The sequence below is a fragment of the Juglans microcarpa x Juglans regia genome, chromosome 1S, assembly GCF_004785595.1.
Source record: "Juglans microcarpa x Juglans regia isolate MS1-56 chromosome 1S, Jm3101_v1.0, whole genome shotgun sequence".
Lineage (NCBI taxonomy): Eukaryota > Viridiplantae > Streptophyta > Magnoliopsida > Fagales > Juglandaceae > Juglans > Juglans microcarpa x Juglans regia.
Window position 1 is genome coordinate 14,603,254 of NC_054595.1, and position 18,270 is coordinate 14,621,523.

At 36.2% G+C, this 18,270-nt stretch overlaps 2 protein-coding genes across 2 annotated transcripts; both read right to left on the reverse strand.

The window, feature by feature from the left end:
- Nucleotides 1–788: 788 nt before the first annotated feature.
- On the reverse strand, nucleotides 789–1,214 carry LOC121247335. The gene has a single exon (XM_041145701.1). It carries the CDS (start codon nucleotides 1,212–1,214, stop codon nucleotides 789–791), a length of 426 nt encoding a protein of 141 aa, XP_041001635.1.
- A 5,163-nt stretch (nucleotides 1,215–6,377) lies between these two features.
- LOC121244633 (cysteine proteinase inhibitor B-like) lies at nucleotides 6,378–7,073 on the reverse strand. Its single transcript, XM_041142796.1, has one exon. It carries the CDS (start codon nucleotides 6,986–6,988, stop codon nucleotides 6,608–6,610), a length of 381 nt encoding a protein of 126 aa, XP_040998730.1. The 5' UTR covers nucleotides 6,989–7,073; the 3' UTR covers nucleotides 6,378–6,607.
- Between the last annotated feature and the right edge of the window lie 11,197 nt (nucleotides 7,074–18,270).

Genomic DNA, 18,270 nt, shown 5'->3' on the forward strand with positions numbered 1-18,270 from the left:
GAATTTCGGGAATTGTGTTCCCAATTGAGTTATTCAATGAATTAAGAATAATTAAAATATTAAACTTGTGCAAGTGATTCCCGACGCTTTACTGTTTGTCAAACTTGAGTACTTTTTCCGTTAGTCAATTTGCTTCACTTTAATTTACATTTAAAATTCATCTTTGTTCTCCATTAATTATTTAATATCTTTCTTTATTTTTTTTGTTCTTTCTACAATTCTTTTAATTTGTCTTTCTGTGGAATCGACACCTCAAAGTTGTGCTACAAATATCGCATTATTCTTTGGACGTAATCAACCCTAGTCCAACTACTCTTCTTCGCGGGCTTTCCTCCCTCCTTGGCCTATCAAGCCTCTCCACACTTCTCTCACTCGATCTTCTACTCCTTTCCTACTCTGGCCTCCGTCAGAAAGGTACCAAGGCCTTGAGCTCTCAAGCTCTTCCTTTTCCTCTTTCAAGGAAATGCAATCCTTTGTATTATAGGTGTTGGATTTGTGGTAGGTACAGTAACGACGACTATTGCCCCTATGGTCAGTTTCTCGGGCGGCGGTTCGGTCTTCCTTCTGGATAGAAAGTGTTGCTTGGTTAAATCGAGCCCCAGGCCTCTCGAGGTGGCCTCTTTCCTCCTGTTGTCATGTAGCCCCCTTCCCATCTTCTCATGGACTTTGTTCTTGCCTAACGCTTTCACCTTTCTATATGCCCGTTCCAGCTCTTTCTTCCTAGGCTCGGTCAAGGCCTGAAGCATGTCCTCGATGTTGATGAATTTGTCAGCATGATCCATAAACGCTCACAGCGTGGTAGGAGTTCTCCTCGACAATTCTGTCATGAACTGGGACCGAGGCCATACTCCCACTAAAAGTGCTGCTAGGGTTATCTTTTTGTCTTGGTCATCTGTGGTCATTAATTCCTTGTTGAACCTAGATAGGTATGCCTTTAGGCTCTCATCTTCCCCCTGTTTGATGGTCAGAAGGTATGCCGCGGGGTGACTCCTCCTCCTGCTGGCCATAAATTGCGTGAGGAACAAGCGGGCCAACTCCCCGAAGCTATCTATGGATCCAAGTGTTAGGGACCCAAACCATACTCTTTTTGGTCCCTTCAAAGTTAACAGGAAAGCCCTACAAGCGACCTCCACTGGAAAACCATGCAGAGTTATGCGGGCTTTAAAGGTCTCCAGGTGTTCGAGGAGGTCCATGCTCCCATCGTACATCTCCATGAGGGGAACTCAGAACTTGGGTGATAGTGGCACAGTCATCACCTCTGTGCTGCAGAGCAAGCCAGTCCTAGTGAGCAGCTGGTCCACTAATTACGACATATGGTCCTGTATGGGCCCGCCCCATGGCCTGGGGAGGAAAAATCTCCCTCACAATGCACATGTGAAAAATGACAATCAATCATCATTAAACTTTCACGCCTCAACCTTCTATTTTCTCCACTGAGGCTATTAAAGCCATGATAGGAGCAAAAAGACGTTTGACTTGCAGGATTGATTATGTGGTCATTGCAGAACCAATGACTCTTAGTGCTCAAGATGCTGTCTCTGTTACAACCATATCTCAGAGATTACAAGCAAGAGTGAGTGAGGTTCATCAGCTTAACAATTAAGTTTCTGAATTTCATCAAATGCTTGTTGATAAAGGCAGAAAGATTAAAAGGTTAAAACACAATAACAATGAGTTGAAAAAGTTGATGAACTTATATGCTAGTGACCTTCAACCCTAAGTATAAGAGCTAGAAAGTGAGAGAGCGAGTGAGCTCAAATTTAAATTCAACAATAGATGATAATAGCAGAGGTGAAGTGTTCAGGAGAAAAATAATTTTCAAGAAGATCAAAAAAAAAAAAAAAAAATTGGGCAGACTAGCTATATTTAATTCAGCTGGCTTAGTAAAAATCACTTTTGACAAAACGAGTCCAGCATATCGTGTGATGTTAACCGAGTAAGATATGAATAAATATGTTGTTTTGTCTTATACTCATGTTTATCTCTATAGAGATAGTCTTCAGCTTATCCAATTCACATTCAATCTTTTTTGCATATCTGTAATCAATTTGCATTCTTACTATGCAAACTTTCTATTTTAGCAATGGCTCAACAATCTTCTTACAACAACCATTTTAATTAATAGATGAGGTATTCCATACCTAATCATGAATTTTCTCATCATCTACCGTATGTGCCATGGTGCAGCAAGAAAATGATACGGGTAATAAGTTAGATGATGAGACCATTTATGAATTGGTTACTCTTGGTACTCAGTATTCATCACCCATTATCACTTTTTTCTCAACAATTGTAGTCTAGAACAAGTGAGGTTGAAAAGTTTAACGAGAATATTTCTCTATTCTAAAGGCTTTTTTACAAGTTTAACATAAAGATATGGGCCCTAAAACGAGAAAATAAGGAGTTGAAGTCCTTGTTGGACTTTTCCTTTTGATTGCCCAATTCTTTAGATAAGGATAGCATGCTGATATGTGAAGAGGAAGAACGCTTAAAAAATGAGGCTAAGAACCTTAAGTTTTTATAAGTAATTTTGAGATAATAAAAAAGTATTCAACAAATATCTATAGCATCCACCATTCCTAATTCTCTACTAATCATGCATAATCTATCATCTGACAGAGGTTTTGTGAAAATATATGCCTAGTGGTCGTGTGTGCTTGTAAAATCTCATACAATATAATCTCAATATATTTAGTCCTACAATGTGGTATCGAGTTCTTTGAAAGATTATAGCACTCATATTGTCACATTTCATTGGAATGTGATTATACATGTGCTTAAAACCCTCAAGTTGTTGCTTCATGTATAGGAACTTGAGCACAATAACTACCCGCAACAACATATTTTACCTCAACAGTAAATAATGCAACAGAAGATTGCTTTTTACTAAACCATGAAACAAGTGTATAACCTAAGAAATGACATGTTTCGCTAGTACTTTTTCAATCAACTTTGCAACTGGCATAATCTGCATCTGAGTAGCTGATTAGATTGAAAAAAGTGTGCTTAGGATACCATAACTCTATATCATCATTCCAACAAGATATCTGAGAATACGTTTAACAGCAATCAAATAAGATTCTTTTGGAGATGATTGAAAAAATGCCCATAAGCATACATTGAACATAATATCCGGTCTACTTGCTATCAAATGTTATAAACTACCAATCATACTTCGATATACCTTTAAGTTAATTGGCTTACCAGTTTCATCTTTGTCAAATTTGATGGATGGGCTCATTGGTGTTCCAATTTCCTTCTCACATTTCATTCCAAACTTTTTGAGTAATTCTTTGATATATTTTGACTTATAAATGAATATTCCACTTTTTGCTTGCTTGATTTTCAATCTGAGAAAAAAGCTAACTTCTCTCATCATGCTTATCTCAAATTCTCCCTGCATACTCTTAGCAAATACTTGGTACATCCTTTCATCAGTAACACCAAATATTATTTTATCTACATAAATTTGAATTAAAAGAATATAATCCTTTCATGTTTAATGAAAATGGTTGTGTCATTTTTTCGTCTTGAAAAACGTTTTTCAATCAACAAACCAACGAGTGTCTCATATCAATCTCTAGAAGCTTATTTGAGTTAAGATATTGCTTTTGTGAGCTTAAAAACCTGATTTAGAGAAATATGATTTGTTGCTCAGGGTATAGCTCCTCATTTATAATACATGCTAGAGGTGTAGAATCGGGCCGAATTTTTTCTCAGTCCAGTCTGAAACCCAAAATCCAAATGTATCCGGGCGGTTCAGAGAAACTCGGATCCGATTTTATGACCCTGTTATCTGTAACCAAGTTCCCTTTTTTTTAAAAAAAAAAAAAGTGCTATAAAAGTTTTTTAAAAAATTTAAACATTTTTTTTAAAGAAGTTATTAATAAATCCATATTTTTTTTCTCTTTTTTCGGCTATTAATTTGGATATTCGGATTGTAACTGTATTTAAACTGGATTAAGATATCCGAAGAATTCACCCTGGGAAAACTGAAAAAGTCCTTAAGGAATGGACATTGGAATTTAATGAGTCAAGTATGGTCTTAACCAAACAAACTGATATTATCAATGACAAGTTAGACCAGTTGACTGTAAGCACAAGGGCCAATAAGATGAATTCTCCATACTCTAAAAAAGTGTGGATGAAAAAAAGGCGAAGGACACCTATCCTGTATCATGCATTGCTCTAAAGACTAGGGAATCCTCTCTGTGATACTTTGATAGCATATGTTCTAGACATGTCTAGTGATAGACCTTGGTTCAAATTGTAGACGATTATAAATATAGAACTATAACTTTTGGAAATAGTGGTAAAACTCATATAATTAGTAAAGGTAAAATTGAAATTCTTGGATTACCTATGTTGCATGATGTCTTATGTGGATGGCTTAAAAGCTATCCTACTCAGTATCAGTCAAATGTGTGATAATGGTGTTAAAGTTCGTTTTTTAAAATGAATGTGTTATGTGTCTGATATTCACGGTAACTATGTGATGAAAGGAGTCAGGACTTCTGATAATTGTTATGGTATTGTTCTTAACTCACATTATAGTTGCAATAGGGCTAAGAGTGATGTTGATGACCTTTGACATCAAAGACTTGGTCATATAAATCATAGAGACTTGTCTAAAATCTCCGAGAAAGAAGTGGTAGTGGGATTACTTGAGCTAGGTAAAGTGGAGTCTTTAGTTCGTGGGCCATGTTAATTAGGGAAACATGTTAAGAGGATCTCACAAAAAGATAAAAGTTATCCTGACCAAAAGACCATTGGAGTTGTTACACCTTGAGTTTATGGGTCCATCTAGAAGCTTTTAACTTGGTTAAAGCACTGTGTAAGAGACTTCAAAATGAACAAAGAAGTGCCATAGAAAAAATTAGGAGTGACCATTAATGTAGGGAGTTTGAAAATTTGAGTTTTGAGAGATTCTGTAATGAAGAGGACATTCACTAAGAGTTCTTTACAGCTATCACTCCACAGCAAAATGAAGTGGTTGAGAGAAAGAATAGAGTCATTCAAGAAATTACACAGGTTATGATTCACAATAACATCCTACCTACTCACTTCTAAGGAGAAGCTGTAAACACTGCATGTCACTATGTGAATAGAGTCTAGCTTAGACTAGGCACATCCAAAACACCATATGAGCTGTGGAAATGAAAGAAGCCAAATGTTAAGCACTTCAGAGTATTTGGAAGTAAATCTTACATATTGAGAGATAGGGAAAACTTGGCAAAGTTTAACCAAAAGAGGTATGAGGACATTTTTATTGGTTACTCCAGAAATAGTCATGCCTATAGTATCTACAACCTACACACTCAAACTGTTATGGTATCCATAAATGTGGTTATAGATGATACATGTAGAGAGGCACCAAGTAAGGGGGAGCAAGTAGATGCCACAGGTGAGACTAGAGATGAAGCGTCTGATAATTATGATGAAAATTCCAAAACATCTCTAGTCAAGAAGCCCGTCCACCTAAAGAGCCCTCTTCAGGAGTCAAGTTAAATCATTCACAAGATAACATCATCAGTGACCTAAATGAAGGAATGAGACAAAGAAGGAAAGTACTAAATGTGGGTGTTTTTATGTAGGCACCAACGTTGTGGCTTGGATGAGCAAGAAACAAAATCCTATATCTTTGTCCACAAATGAGACCGAATACATTGTTGTCGAAAGTTGTTGCACATAGTTGCTTTGGATGAAGCAGATGTTGAGTGAATATGACATTACTCAAGGCATCATGAGTGTGTATTGGGATAACATAAACATCTCAAAAAATATGTCCAAACTCTAAGACCTAGCACATAGATATCAGGCATCATTTTATTCGAGATCTTGTAGAAATACAAGTTGTATCTCTTGAGTACATCCTCACTAAACACCAATTATCCAACCTATTTACCAAGCCCTTGGATGAGCTCATATTTGAACGTCTCATACAGGTTATTGGTATTTGTGTTTTGACCTGAAAGTCCTGCATTACATGAATAGTATCCTGTCAGCACCACCTTTAGAAAGCATGTGTTCTAATAGGCATGTAGTGAGTCTCTCTCATATCAAGTTCTAGGAGTTTGTTTCAAACCATACAAAGCTTTGTTTAACCTATAGACATGATCCGGATATTTAGGATGAAAAAACTCAAAAAGTGGTTGCCTCTGGGGAGCCAAGCCTTCTTTTATCTTAATACAAGATGAAAATAATCAAATGAGAAAAATGCAAATGTTTCAACACCAACCATTTATCCGGAATTATGCTCTTTGACAGCCATACATTTATTGGAAAAGAAAGACGAGGCTAATTGCATGAATGTTGCTACCTTGAACTGGCTTAACAGAGATCAATCCTTAATTGGAGCACAATTTAATAAATGTTTCAACACCAACTCCAGTACCTTAGCCCTCTTTTATCATGAGTTTATTCATATTGATCAGTTCATGTGCAAGTATACATTACAGACTTACAACACCACAACATGACCAAATAAAGAAGAGAAAGAGTCGGATAAAACTACACCACTGCCCTTATTATAAAGGCAAATAGACCAGAAACAGAGACATTTGAAATACTAAAAGTTATTACAGCGACTGCACATTGTCGTTATTAATTATTCAATGGAAGCGGAAGGCCCAAAGTTGAGAAGCTGCTTGGAGTGAACCCAGGGCTTTACCACCACCACCGACTCAAAAACTTTTGTAGCGCCTTTCTCGGTGGCCGATATCTTGAGGTAGTACTTTATCCCCGACACCACCTGCCTCTGCGCTTCCACCACCTCCACAAACGTCAGCTCTCCATTGCCCCCGTGCTTCAGGCTCCGGTTGTACTCCTCCACCGAGAACTTCCCCAGATCTTGCACCTCCTCGTTCGTCTTCACGTCCGTCACCTCCGTTCTCCCTCCCACCATTGCTCCTGCTGATCCGTACGCCGAAACAAAGAGAACGAAAAGGATCGCAACCATCGCCACGGTCGCCGCCGGGGACCTCGTCATCAACGCTATATTGTTGAGTTTTCGGGAATGAAGGTGGTTGGTGTGGGTGCATATATGGGGATGTTGTTTTTTAAGAAAGAGGCCAGTGGTAGTGTTTGGACACGTAAATGAAAGGGAAACACGAACGGCGTGCCGCGTAGTTGAAACATGCGGGAAAGCGACGAGAGAGAGAGAGAGAGAGAGAGAGAGACTTCTTTCTGTTTGTGGTACTACTGCCTTTTTTGGCTTATCGTCTTGGGCTGCTGGTTGTGTATGTTGTGCTTGCCTGAGATCTTTGTAGAATAGTATGTTGCAAACACTGATTGAGTCTGTGAGTTAGAAAATGACGTAAAAATAAGCAGCAGCTGCCACATGACATCGATGACCGCATCTGCATGCATGCATTGTGGCAAGCAAGCTCCCGAGTTACCACGCCATGCATCACTAGGGGTGGTGTAATCGGTTCACTCCGATTTGATTTTGTACATTTTTTTATAATCGAATAGATATATATCAGTTTTAAAAATTTAAGAATCGATATCGGATTGATTCACTTTCGAAACCAGAACTTCCGATTTTTTAGATTTCGGACGTCCCCTTTTTCCGGTTTTACGGATTATTTATGTTAATAATAATATGATATTTACATATATTAAACTATTAGTCTATTTATATTATAGTATAAGTACATTATTTTACAATAATTAACACATGCAAGTATAGTATTGAATTTAACTATATTCTATAAAAATTCTAGACTTTTATACAAGCATATATGACCAAATGTGTAAAAATATATTTACAAAAAATATATATATACTATAATACATTATGCTAAAAATGTATTTATCCTTGATATTATATATATATATATATCAAAAGTAATGTTTACATATATATAAATATATATATATATATATCAAAAGTAAGTTTAATGGTGGAGTGTGTAAGGCCAGTCTCTTATGTTGTCCTTATTAATGGTGAACCTGGTGAGGTCTTTTTCCCATCTAGAGGATTGTGCCAAGATGACCCATTGTCTCCATACATGTTTCTAATCTGTGCTGAAGGCCTTAGTTCTCTGTTACATAGTGCTGAATCTAAGGGTTTGATTAAGGGTGTTGCAGTCACAAGGGGTGGTTTGAGGATACACCTCCTCCTTTTTGCTTATGACTGTGAAATTTTCTGTAGAGCCAAATTGGTTTAGTGGTACCAAATCCGAGACCTTCTGGTTTTATATGAGATTGCATCTTTTTATATGAGAGTGCATCTGGCCAAACTTTGAATAAAGAAAAAACTAGTATATCTTTCAATTCCAATACTAGGATGAAAGCAAATGAATTCATTTTGCATCAGGTGAATGGGTCAAGATGTAATGATTATAATCGATATCTAAGCCTCCCAACTGTAGTTGGAAGGTCAAAGTATGATACTTTCAAGTCTTTAAAGGAAAGGATATGGAAATGAATCAGCAGTTAGAAGACCAAATTTTTATCCTCAGCAAGGAAAGAGATCCTCATCAAGAGTGTGCTACAGGCAATTCCAGAATACACCATGAGTGTATTCAAACTTCCTAGACTTCTTCTAAAAGAACTTGAAGTCCTTTTATCTAGATTCTAGTGGCGCCACAGTGGAGAAGGGAAAGGAATCCACTGGAAATCGTGGAGGGCAATGGGGATGGTCAAGAACCAGGGAGGCTTGGGGTTTAGGGACCTTAGCAGTTTCAACAAGGCTCTTCTAGCCAATCAATGCTGGAGGATGATAGAGGAACCAAACTCTCTGGTCTCTAAGGTCTTCAAACAGAAATATTTCCAAAACTGCAACCTGTTGGAGGCAAACCTGAAAGGTGCCCATTCTTTTATTTAGAGAAGTATATGGTCTAGCTTGGATATGATCAAAGAGGGGTCTGTATGGAGAGTTGGAGATGGCACCAACATAAAAATTTTGAAGGATAAATGGCTTCCCAGTCCAATGACATACCATATTCAAACACTCATAAATACTCTTGATCCTGAGGCCAGAGTAGACACATTGTTAGAGGAAGACAATTGTGGTTGGAAGAAAGACTTGGTGAAGGCAGTGTTTAATGAAAATGAGGCAAAGATTATCTGTTCCCTACCAATTAGTAAGAGAAGAGCTAGTGACAGGTTGATATGGATAGGATCAGCAAAAGGTGTATTCACTGTAAAAAGTGCCTATTATTTGGAGACAGAGAGGTTGCATAGAATGGCAAGAGAAGCCTCGACAAGGGGAGGGGATAATGGGATATGGAAAGAAGTATGTCAGTTAGAGGTTCCAGGCAAGGTTAAAATATTCATTTAGAAGTGTCTCAATAATATTCTTCCTACAAAAGACAATCTTAGTAGGAAGAACATTATTAAGAACAACATATGCCCAATCTGTTTAAGGGAAAGTGAGACACCAGTTCATGTCCTATGGGAATGCCCTACTGCAGTAGATGTGTGGGGTGGAGAGATCAACTTGTTCAGTAAATGGAAGAGGCAATTCTCTGATTTTCACTTTCTATGGAATGAAATGAGACTAAAGCTGAGTAAAGAGCTCGTGGAGTTAGTTTCAGTAATGTTCTACATGTAACGCCCCGTTCCCAGATGTCTGGAGAGTTAACTCATATTACTCAAGAATATCTCCAATAATCAATAATAAATAAACAGAAACTCTACAAAACACTTAATTTATTTGTTCGATCCAAAAATCTATGTCCCTCCACAAAAATACTAAACAAAAACCTCAATAAAATAAATAACATATCCACAAAGACTCAAATTATTCATTACTTGACGTACCAAAATAACAGCTAGAGGTAAAACTACTAAATATGATCCTCCAAAATACTTGTATCTTTATCACTCATTCATCTATGATCATCAGACTTTTTCAATACTTCCTACTCTTGTTCTTTGACTGAACCATAAAAAATATGTGAAAAATGTTATGGAGATAAGGGGTGAGTTATCAACAACTCAATAAACAAAGAACATATGCTTGTATGTAAACATGAGCATTTTCACAGAGTTCAGAATGCAGAAACAAAACATTTCAATTTCAATATGCAAATCTCAAAAAATAAATATTATCAGAAAATCAGAGTGACATTTCAAACATTTCATATTCAGAAACCAACTTTTCATATTCAAAGACTCATTTGGCATAACATGACTGAGCATCTTCATCTTATCATATCATATCATAGAATCATATCAGAACAGAAGCCATGTTTAACCCCCGTGGTAGGGTTATGCATTCTATGGAAAGTCAAGCAGGACATAAATCACCATGTTATCAAAGCGATTGCACTCAGAGCAGATACCACTATTATATCTAGTGGTAGGGCCAGATGTCACTATTATATCCCGTGACAGGGCCAGAGGTCACTATTATATCCCATGACAGGGCCAGATGTCACTATTATATCACGTGACAAGGCCACATATCAGAGCAAAACAGAATCAGAATCACCATATCAGAATCAGAATCAGAGTCAGAACAGAATCAGAAAGTCATGTCAAAAGTTTTTCAGATGCCAAATCATATCAAAACAGAGTACTAAAATTCAGATCATTTCACATTTTCCAAAACAGATTCAGAACATTTTCCCGTCACATGCAAATTTATCAAATTTTCATATTCGCTCATTTTTCTCAGTTCAATAACAGAATGCCAAAAATAAGCCCATCTCTACACCAGTCATGCCAGGAAAATACCTTATTCTTATACAAAGTTTCATGAGTAATGTAGAACAAATAACTGAGACCGTTTCAAATTTCTTTTCATAACAAGCATGCATATTTTTCAAAAATCAACCTCAGTTCATTTTATTTTTATGCAAGGTCTAGAATAGGAACCCCGCTTACCTGAACTTCTTAACTTTTCAGAAATTCTTCACAACAGTACTGAATGAAAATCAATCGTCACATATAAAATACACACGTAACTTCCATAAATCTCAAATTGAACACGTACTTCGTAATTCAAACCCAAGATATTAAAGAAAATCTCTATTTTCCTAATGACTAAAATCCTCGAAACCCTAAAATATCTTCTTTTCCCAAAGTATTTTGATTTTTATATAAATTCTACAAACAAAAAAAAACATGATTAACGCCTATGATCATATTACTCCATAAATTGGTCTTATAATATTGTTCGTGCGAATACATGATCTCGACTCCAAAATATACATGGCCCCACACCGAAAAGTACACACCAGCCCATTTCGATATACCCGGCCATCATACAAACAAACCCAACACAGTAACAGATCATGAATGGAAGGGCGAGATCGTAATTACAACTAAACTTTTCATCTATCTAATATCTGCGTAAGAGCCTACGGCAAAAACAGTTTAGTTAAAAAAAAACACCCGACAGCCATTCGTAGAGGGTAGTGGTGGGCTTACCATGATCAGCAATGAGCGTCGTCCAGTGATTGGGCACGATGTGAGTGCACTATGGAAGTGAGAGAGAGAGAGAGAGCGAGGGCAGCGCAAACGTGTTTGCGGTAGCTAGGCCAGGTTGTTTCTGGTGGAGGCTTGCGGTGGTGAAGGTCATGCAAGGGTTGATCAGGGGGTTGACAATATGGAGGGTTAGGCTTCTAGGGAGGCGATGGCGTGGAGGAGAGGGGGTTGTCCATGGTGCAACTGCTATGTTTTGGACTCCTAAAAACAGAGGCTCTCTAAGCTTGGACGTGGGTATGGCGTCTTGAGGGTCACGATGGCTTACGGTGGTGGCAGTGAGGTTTGGGCAGGGTGGTTCCCTGCGGTGGACGCACGCGAGATTGAGCTTTCATGGAGTGGCTCTCGGTGGGTGGGTCTCTTGCTGTGCAATCTGAGTGCTTGTGGTGGAGTTCGACCTCTGCTGGCCATGGTTGGTGCACTGCAGAAGTGCACGGTGCGGGGTGGAGGACGGTGTAGTTGTGGATGGCAGTGTGGAAAGGTAGCTATGCGTGGGTTGCTGCGGCAAAGTATGGTTCGACGGTGAGTGGACCGACGACTTGTGGAGGTGCAAATGCGATTTGGGGTTGTTTCTATGATGGAAAGAGGCGTGAAATAGGAAGAAAATGACAGTTACGTGAAAGAGGTGATTCACTGAAAATAATAGGCTGCGGCTACTTCTTTTTCAGGAGAGAAATACATGTATATAAAGAGTTGATTGGAAAAACCCTAGATGAGAACCAAAAATAAGAGGGTAACTGTGCATTGCATGAAACATGAAACGTGCCTGATGTGAAAACTGGTCCTGGCTTCATGGGCTTTGGGTTTTGAGCATTCATTGGGCTTTTTTTTCGAGTTTTGGTCTCCCGGTTCAACCTCTAAAATAATCTAACTTGTCCCACCAATTTTTTCTTGGCCCATGAAAAGATTTTACCTAATTCATAAAATAATTAATGATTCTAACCTAAAATAGCAAGCCCACTAAAAATATACTCGACATCCATCAAAAATAAAAATTTAGGCTCGTAGTCCATTCCAAAAAAAAAAATGCTCGTTAATCTCAAGTGGGCTTTTCATTCGTATAAACCCAAAAATTTTAGAAAACAACACAGTACTGGACTTGGGTGTTACACTACCAGCTATGGGTTAGGAGGAATGCCTTCATTTTTCAGAATCAGTTTTCTAAACCTGAGTCTATTGTTATAAGGGCTCGAGCTGATTTATCACAGTTTAAAGAAAACAACAAGGATGGTTCCAAGTGTGTTGCATGGACTCGATGGAGAACTCTAATTCCAAAATGGGAACCTCCTGCGTGGCCATATCTCAAGGCTAATTTTGATGTAGCTTTCGACAAAGATGAAGGGAGTATGGGAGGGAAAGTGGTGATTAGAGATTCAGATGGCAGATTACAAGCAGTTTTGACAACTTATAATGATCATATATCGTCAGCTCTCCAAGCCGAGAGTACTGCTCTCCTAAGAGCTATGGAATTGTGTATTGAGCTTGGTTTTAACCAAGTCTGTTTTGAAAGGGATGCTAAGACTGTTGTTGATGCAGTGAACTCCAAAAGGGAAGATAACTCATGATTGGGTCAAATGACAAATGATATGCAGCAAATGATGAAGCACAAGCAAGCATGGTGCCTTAATTTTGTTTACAGGTCAGCAAACAAAGCTGCCCACACGACAGCAAAACTTGCTATTAGGAATGTTAGTGAAACTATCTGGATAGAGGATGCTCCTATGGAGGTTTTAAACTCAATCCAGGGGGACTCATTCATGTATGATGTAATTGCTTCTTAACCAATGAAATTCCTTTCTTAAAAAAAAAAGCAAGTTTATATTAACAAATTAATATTAATGTTTATGTTTAAAAATAAAATTTATATGTTATATAAAATGTTATGTTAAAAATTATAAGATTAATTTTATATTATATCACATGTTATATTACTTTTATGTTATAAGATTAATAGACTCGAATAATAAGATTAAAATTTCATAGTACATTAATTAGTAATTTAGCATATAATACATATAATATAATATAAAAAAATTATATATAATAGAAAAAATTATAAATATATATCGGTCCGGTTCGGTTTAAACCGGTTTTCAAAATATGAAAATCGATACCAAACCAGTATAAGACCGGTTTCGATTCTTAAAAATTGATACCGCACCGGATCACTGTTTACAAACTGGACATAATCTACCGGTTTGGTCTGGTCCAGGTCAACCGATTTTCCAGTTTCTTTTTACACCCTTATACATCACTATCCCCAACTTTTCAAGTAAATTAGAAAAATTCTTTAATTATAAAGGAAGTTTACATAGGTAAATTTATAACGTATTATATGAAACATTTCCCAATTTAATTTTATAAAATTTTCTTGTAATTACATGTCTTCTAATAATTGTTAAATATTTTGAAAATGCATGCACGTACATGATAGCACGTACATGATAGCTAGTCCACTTGTGACATCATTTTTTTACCTATTTTTGACTTATAGCAACCTAGTTTTTGGGAAAATTAAACGAGCAGTGCTACTCTACCGTCTGAGTAGTACCGTTTCATTTGACTGTTAGGTCAAATTGATCTATTTATTTTTTTAAAATTTTTTTATTTAAATTTTTTTATCATTTTAAAATATTTTTAAAAAATATTAAAAAAATATCAATACACTAATACTAATAATCACTTCCTCAACTATTAAGTAAAGAAAAAAATTTAAAAAAAATTAAAATATACGAGGTATCAAAATAAGGAAGTAAATTGAGTGGATAAAGTAACATTTTTCAAATTAAAATATGATCCCTAGTTTCTAAAAGATGACTTTCTAATCCCTAGGCTGTTTTTGGTTAAGAGAGGATCACTCAGTGCATTGGCAATGGCCCATTGCCAACTCCAAATTTTAGCTAGAAGTTTAAGTTTTGACTATAGCTTTAATTTTTGGCTAGGTGAATCCACATTGGACCAGCCATCTTAAAATCAAAATAATAATATAATATTATATATTTTAATAATATTTTACAATTTTTTTTATATATTTTACAAATACACTTCATATATTAATTAATAATTTACATTTTATTTAAAATTATTGTTTCTCAACTATTTGTTTCTTCAACCTAATATTAACATTTCATACTAATATTAACCGAGGTATTTAACCACATCCATTAGAATACTATAATGCTAATATACAAACAGATGCATGGCTGAACCACCCATATTAGAGAGAGGGAAGTGATGAAATAATAAAATATTACGTTCCATTGTGAACAGTAGCTAGCCATGTTTGGAGAGGACTTAAGATTTACTGTAACTCAAGTCTTAAGCTTTGGACCATTAGCTAGTCTAATGTGGAGGTTTTTTCTCACATCTAGCTAAAATTTAGACTTGCATTGACATTTGGCTAGTCCATTCCCAATGCTCTCAGTAGTATCATCTCCTTGCGTGCGAGAGATTTCTATGCCAGTTGTTATTCCCAACTCAGTTATGAAAGAAAACGGCGAACTCATAACAGGTGTTACCCTTTATCTCCTCCACCCTTCTGTGGAAGGTATAGTATCCATATATAAGCTAATGAAAAATATTAAACCCAAATCATTTAATTTATATTCTTAAATAGATTTATAGAAATTTATACAATTCTTTGTCACAATTTTAGAATATGCAAACGCTTTAGGGTCTGTTTGGATATAGAGATGGTTTCATCTCATTTCATCTTATCATTACAACTTTCTCAAATTTTCACACAAAATATAAAAAACAATTCAACTTTTTTAATTTTAAAATAATAATAATATTAAAAAATAATATTTCAACAATATTTTATTCAACACATCTAAAACTATCTCATTTCATCTCATCTTAGCTCAATATCTAAACACAACCTAAATAATGTGAGTGGAACTACTGTACTATACTTTCTTTGCCACACACATTGTACTTTATATTCAGACCAATTGATTTTTTTTTTCTTTTCAATTTCTTGCTATTATTATTTTCATTTAATTGAGAAAATTTAATAGCAAATCAAGTACTCGAGTCTCGGGGTAAATTTGTTCGTTGATCATAGGGTTTTGCTCAATTTCTTGCTATTTAAAACTTCTTTTTAATAGATGAATCAGTTTACTTCTTTCATGGTCACTGCAATGCATGTATTTTCAGAACGATCATCAGAGGACTTATCTGACTTTATTCTAATGACTTGGGATTTCTGGCATAGGAGAAACAAGATGATCCATGAGCAAATCAATTTACCACCTGTACAAGTTATAGAGTTTGCTTTTTCAAAGAAGGTCATGCAGGTTACTGGGTTGCAGCAACCTATTAATTCCCAAAAAGTGACTTATAGGTGGTCTCCTCTACTAACTGATTGGTTTAAACTCAATTGTGATGAAGCCTTATTCTTTGACCAAAACAAAACTGGTATTGGTGCAATTCTTAGAGATTCATATGGTTCTATTATCATGGCTCTAAGTAGAGGGGAAGAGGAATTTCTTGAACCAGAAATTGTGGAAGCTACTGCTATTTTGAGGAGACTGTAATTTTGTCTAAACATTGGCATCCAAAACCTTATGAATGAAAGTGATTGCAAGCATTTGGTTGAGGAAGTTAATAGTGAAGCAGATTCTTTTACAGTTATGCGAACTGTTATTACTGAAATCAAACGATTAATACAGGGCTTTAAGCCACTCCCTTCTCAGAGAACCGTACGTGAGACTACCGCATCATACAGCTCCGTCCCGAGCTTCCGTCGTCGGCCCTTGTCATTAGACCACTATCTATCTATGCATGTATTTTCCGCCTAGACTCTCGAATCTTTTGCTTCTCGGGTGGTGGCGAAGAATGCAGCTTGCGTTGCGGGAAATGCCCGCCCATAGGGCCAATTGCAAGATACAGCATTGTGGTCAACTCTCTAATGCTGATGCACGTCATTTGGCCAGACATGCATAGACTAATACACAAATGCAGTTGTGTTGGCATTTTGTTCCTATTTTTATTGAACATGATATTTATATTGATCAGTTATCTTATACTCAAATTTGAGATCTTTAGTACCTCTTTACAATGAAGTTCAAACTTCCTATATATATATATAAAAACTTCTTTTTATGATATGACATGTTGATTTGGTAATTTTTTTATTGAGAAAAATACACAAAATCCCGTCAACCTTTACCTACCCTTGCAATCACCATCCCAAACTATTAATTTATGTAATTAACCGGCCTAACTACCGAATAATTGCAATGCATACCATTTTTATCTCCTTTAAAAGAAACAATTGTGCATACAAATTTCTAAAAACAAAAAAACACATTCAGAATTTGTCAAAAAGAAAATATTTTTTAAAAGCAAAATTAAAATTATTTTTTCACCTTTTTAAGTTTTTCATTTTTTAAAATTCCATATTTTGGTTTTCTTTTAATATTTCAGGTTTTGAAATATTATCTTCAATTTTAAATTTTCTTTGTACTTTTTTTATTAATATTTTCTAAAATTTTGATTTTTAACATTTTAAATTTTTTTTAAAGTTTTGCTCACTGGCTTACCTCAGTGATGACCACCGGCTTACCTCAGTGACGACAGCACGGTAGCAGACACCCTCGAGAGAATGGAGAGAGAGAGTAACGGGCTAGGGAAAAATAGAGTTTTAATCTTAAAACTATTTACGGCAGTTCATTATCGCTGCAAAATCTAATAATTAAGTTGCTCGCTGCAAAAGTGATTTGGTGTCTTATCTGGCAGAATTATTTGCGGTGACTTTTTGTCACCACAAAAAGTTTGTTTTCCCACAAAATTTTGCTCACCGAACATAATCTCTCTGCAAGAGGCTTGTTCTTTTTCCACGAACAGTTTTTGTGTTATCAGCTAAGTATTTGCCACAATAGTAGATCTTAAAAAAAACTCGTGGAAAAAGACCAAATTTCTTCTAGTTTCATGAAGGATAGGATACATTTCAACTTTTGAAAGTTTTAAGAAGTAGCTGTCAAAATTGATAGTATAGAGTAATTACAAATTAGGTCATAGTTTGATGGAAGTTCTTGTATCTATCGCTTGATATATATATATATATATATATATATGCCTTTTAAATGCTAAGTATTCATTTTTTACATTTGTTATCATGGGTGTAGTTCTAATATACATGAACCGGAATCAGGGTTTCAAACTTGGGTTGGAACCTGGACCGGATTAGCCCGGATCAGATCGGGTCGGAACCCGGATGAATCTAGATTTTTTAAAACTCAGATTCCGAGTTGAATCTGGTTTTTTATTTTTTTTTAGTTTGAACCCGGATGATTTGTTAATGTTGTTGTAACCCTGCATATGCTAGAGAAAGACCCCTTGGAATTTGTGTGGTGTGAGCGTCTCATAAGTCTTTCAAGGATATGGATTCATCATTGCCAAAACTTTTTGCAACAAGTTTTCAGCATTGAGGCAGTGGTAGGAAGTGGAATTACGAAGGCAATGAGTAGCAAATTGAATTAGGAAGGGCATCTGGGAATCAATAAAGAGGCAATTCCTCATCCAAATTTTTATATAAAAAAAACCAACGTAAATAATTATAAAACCCAGGATCGTATCGCGATGGCAGTAACTATCATTGAATTAGACATAAAAGCAAAGAAAAAGTTCCAAATTGATACAAGGTCTGAATAGAAGCAGCTTTATTATGGAATGATCTAGCTAAAAGGCTATGGATGCACAGCCTTAGCCATGCCAAAAGCAGCGGCGGATGCAATGGCTCCAATGAGGGCAGTTTGCAGGGCACTACTAATGGGCTTATTACCAGTGAAGTAACCCTTGGTATAGCCGAAGATTAGCAACACCACTAAG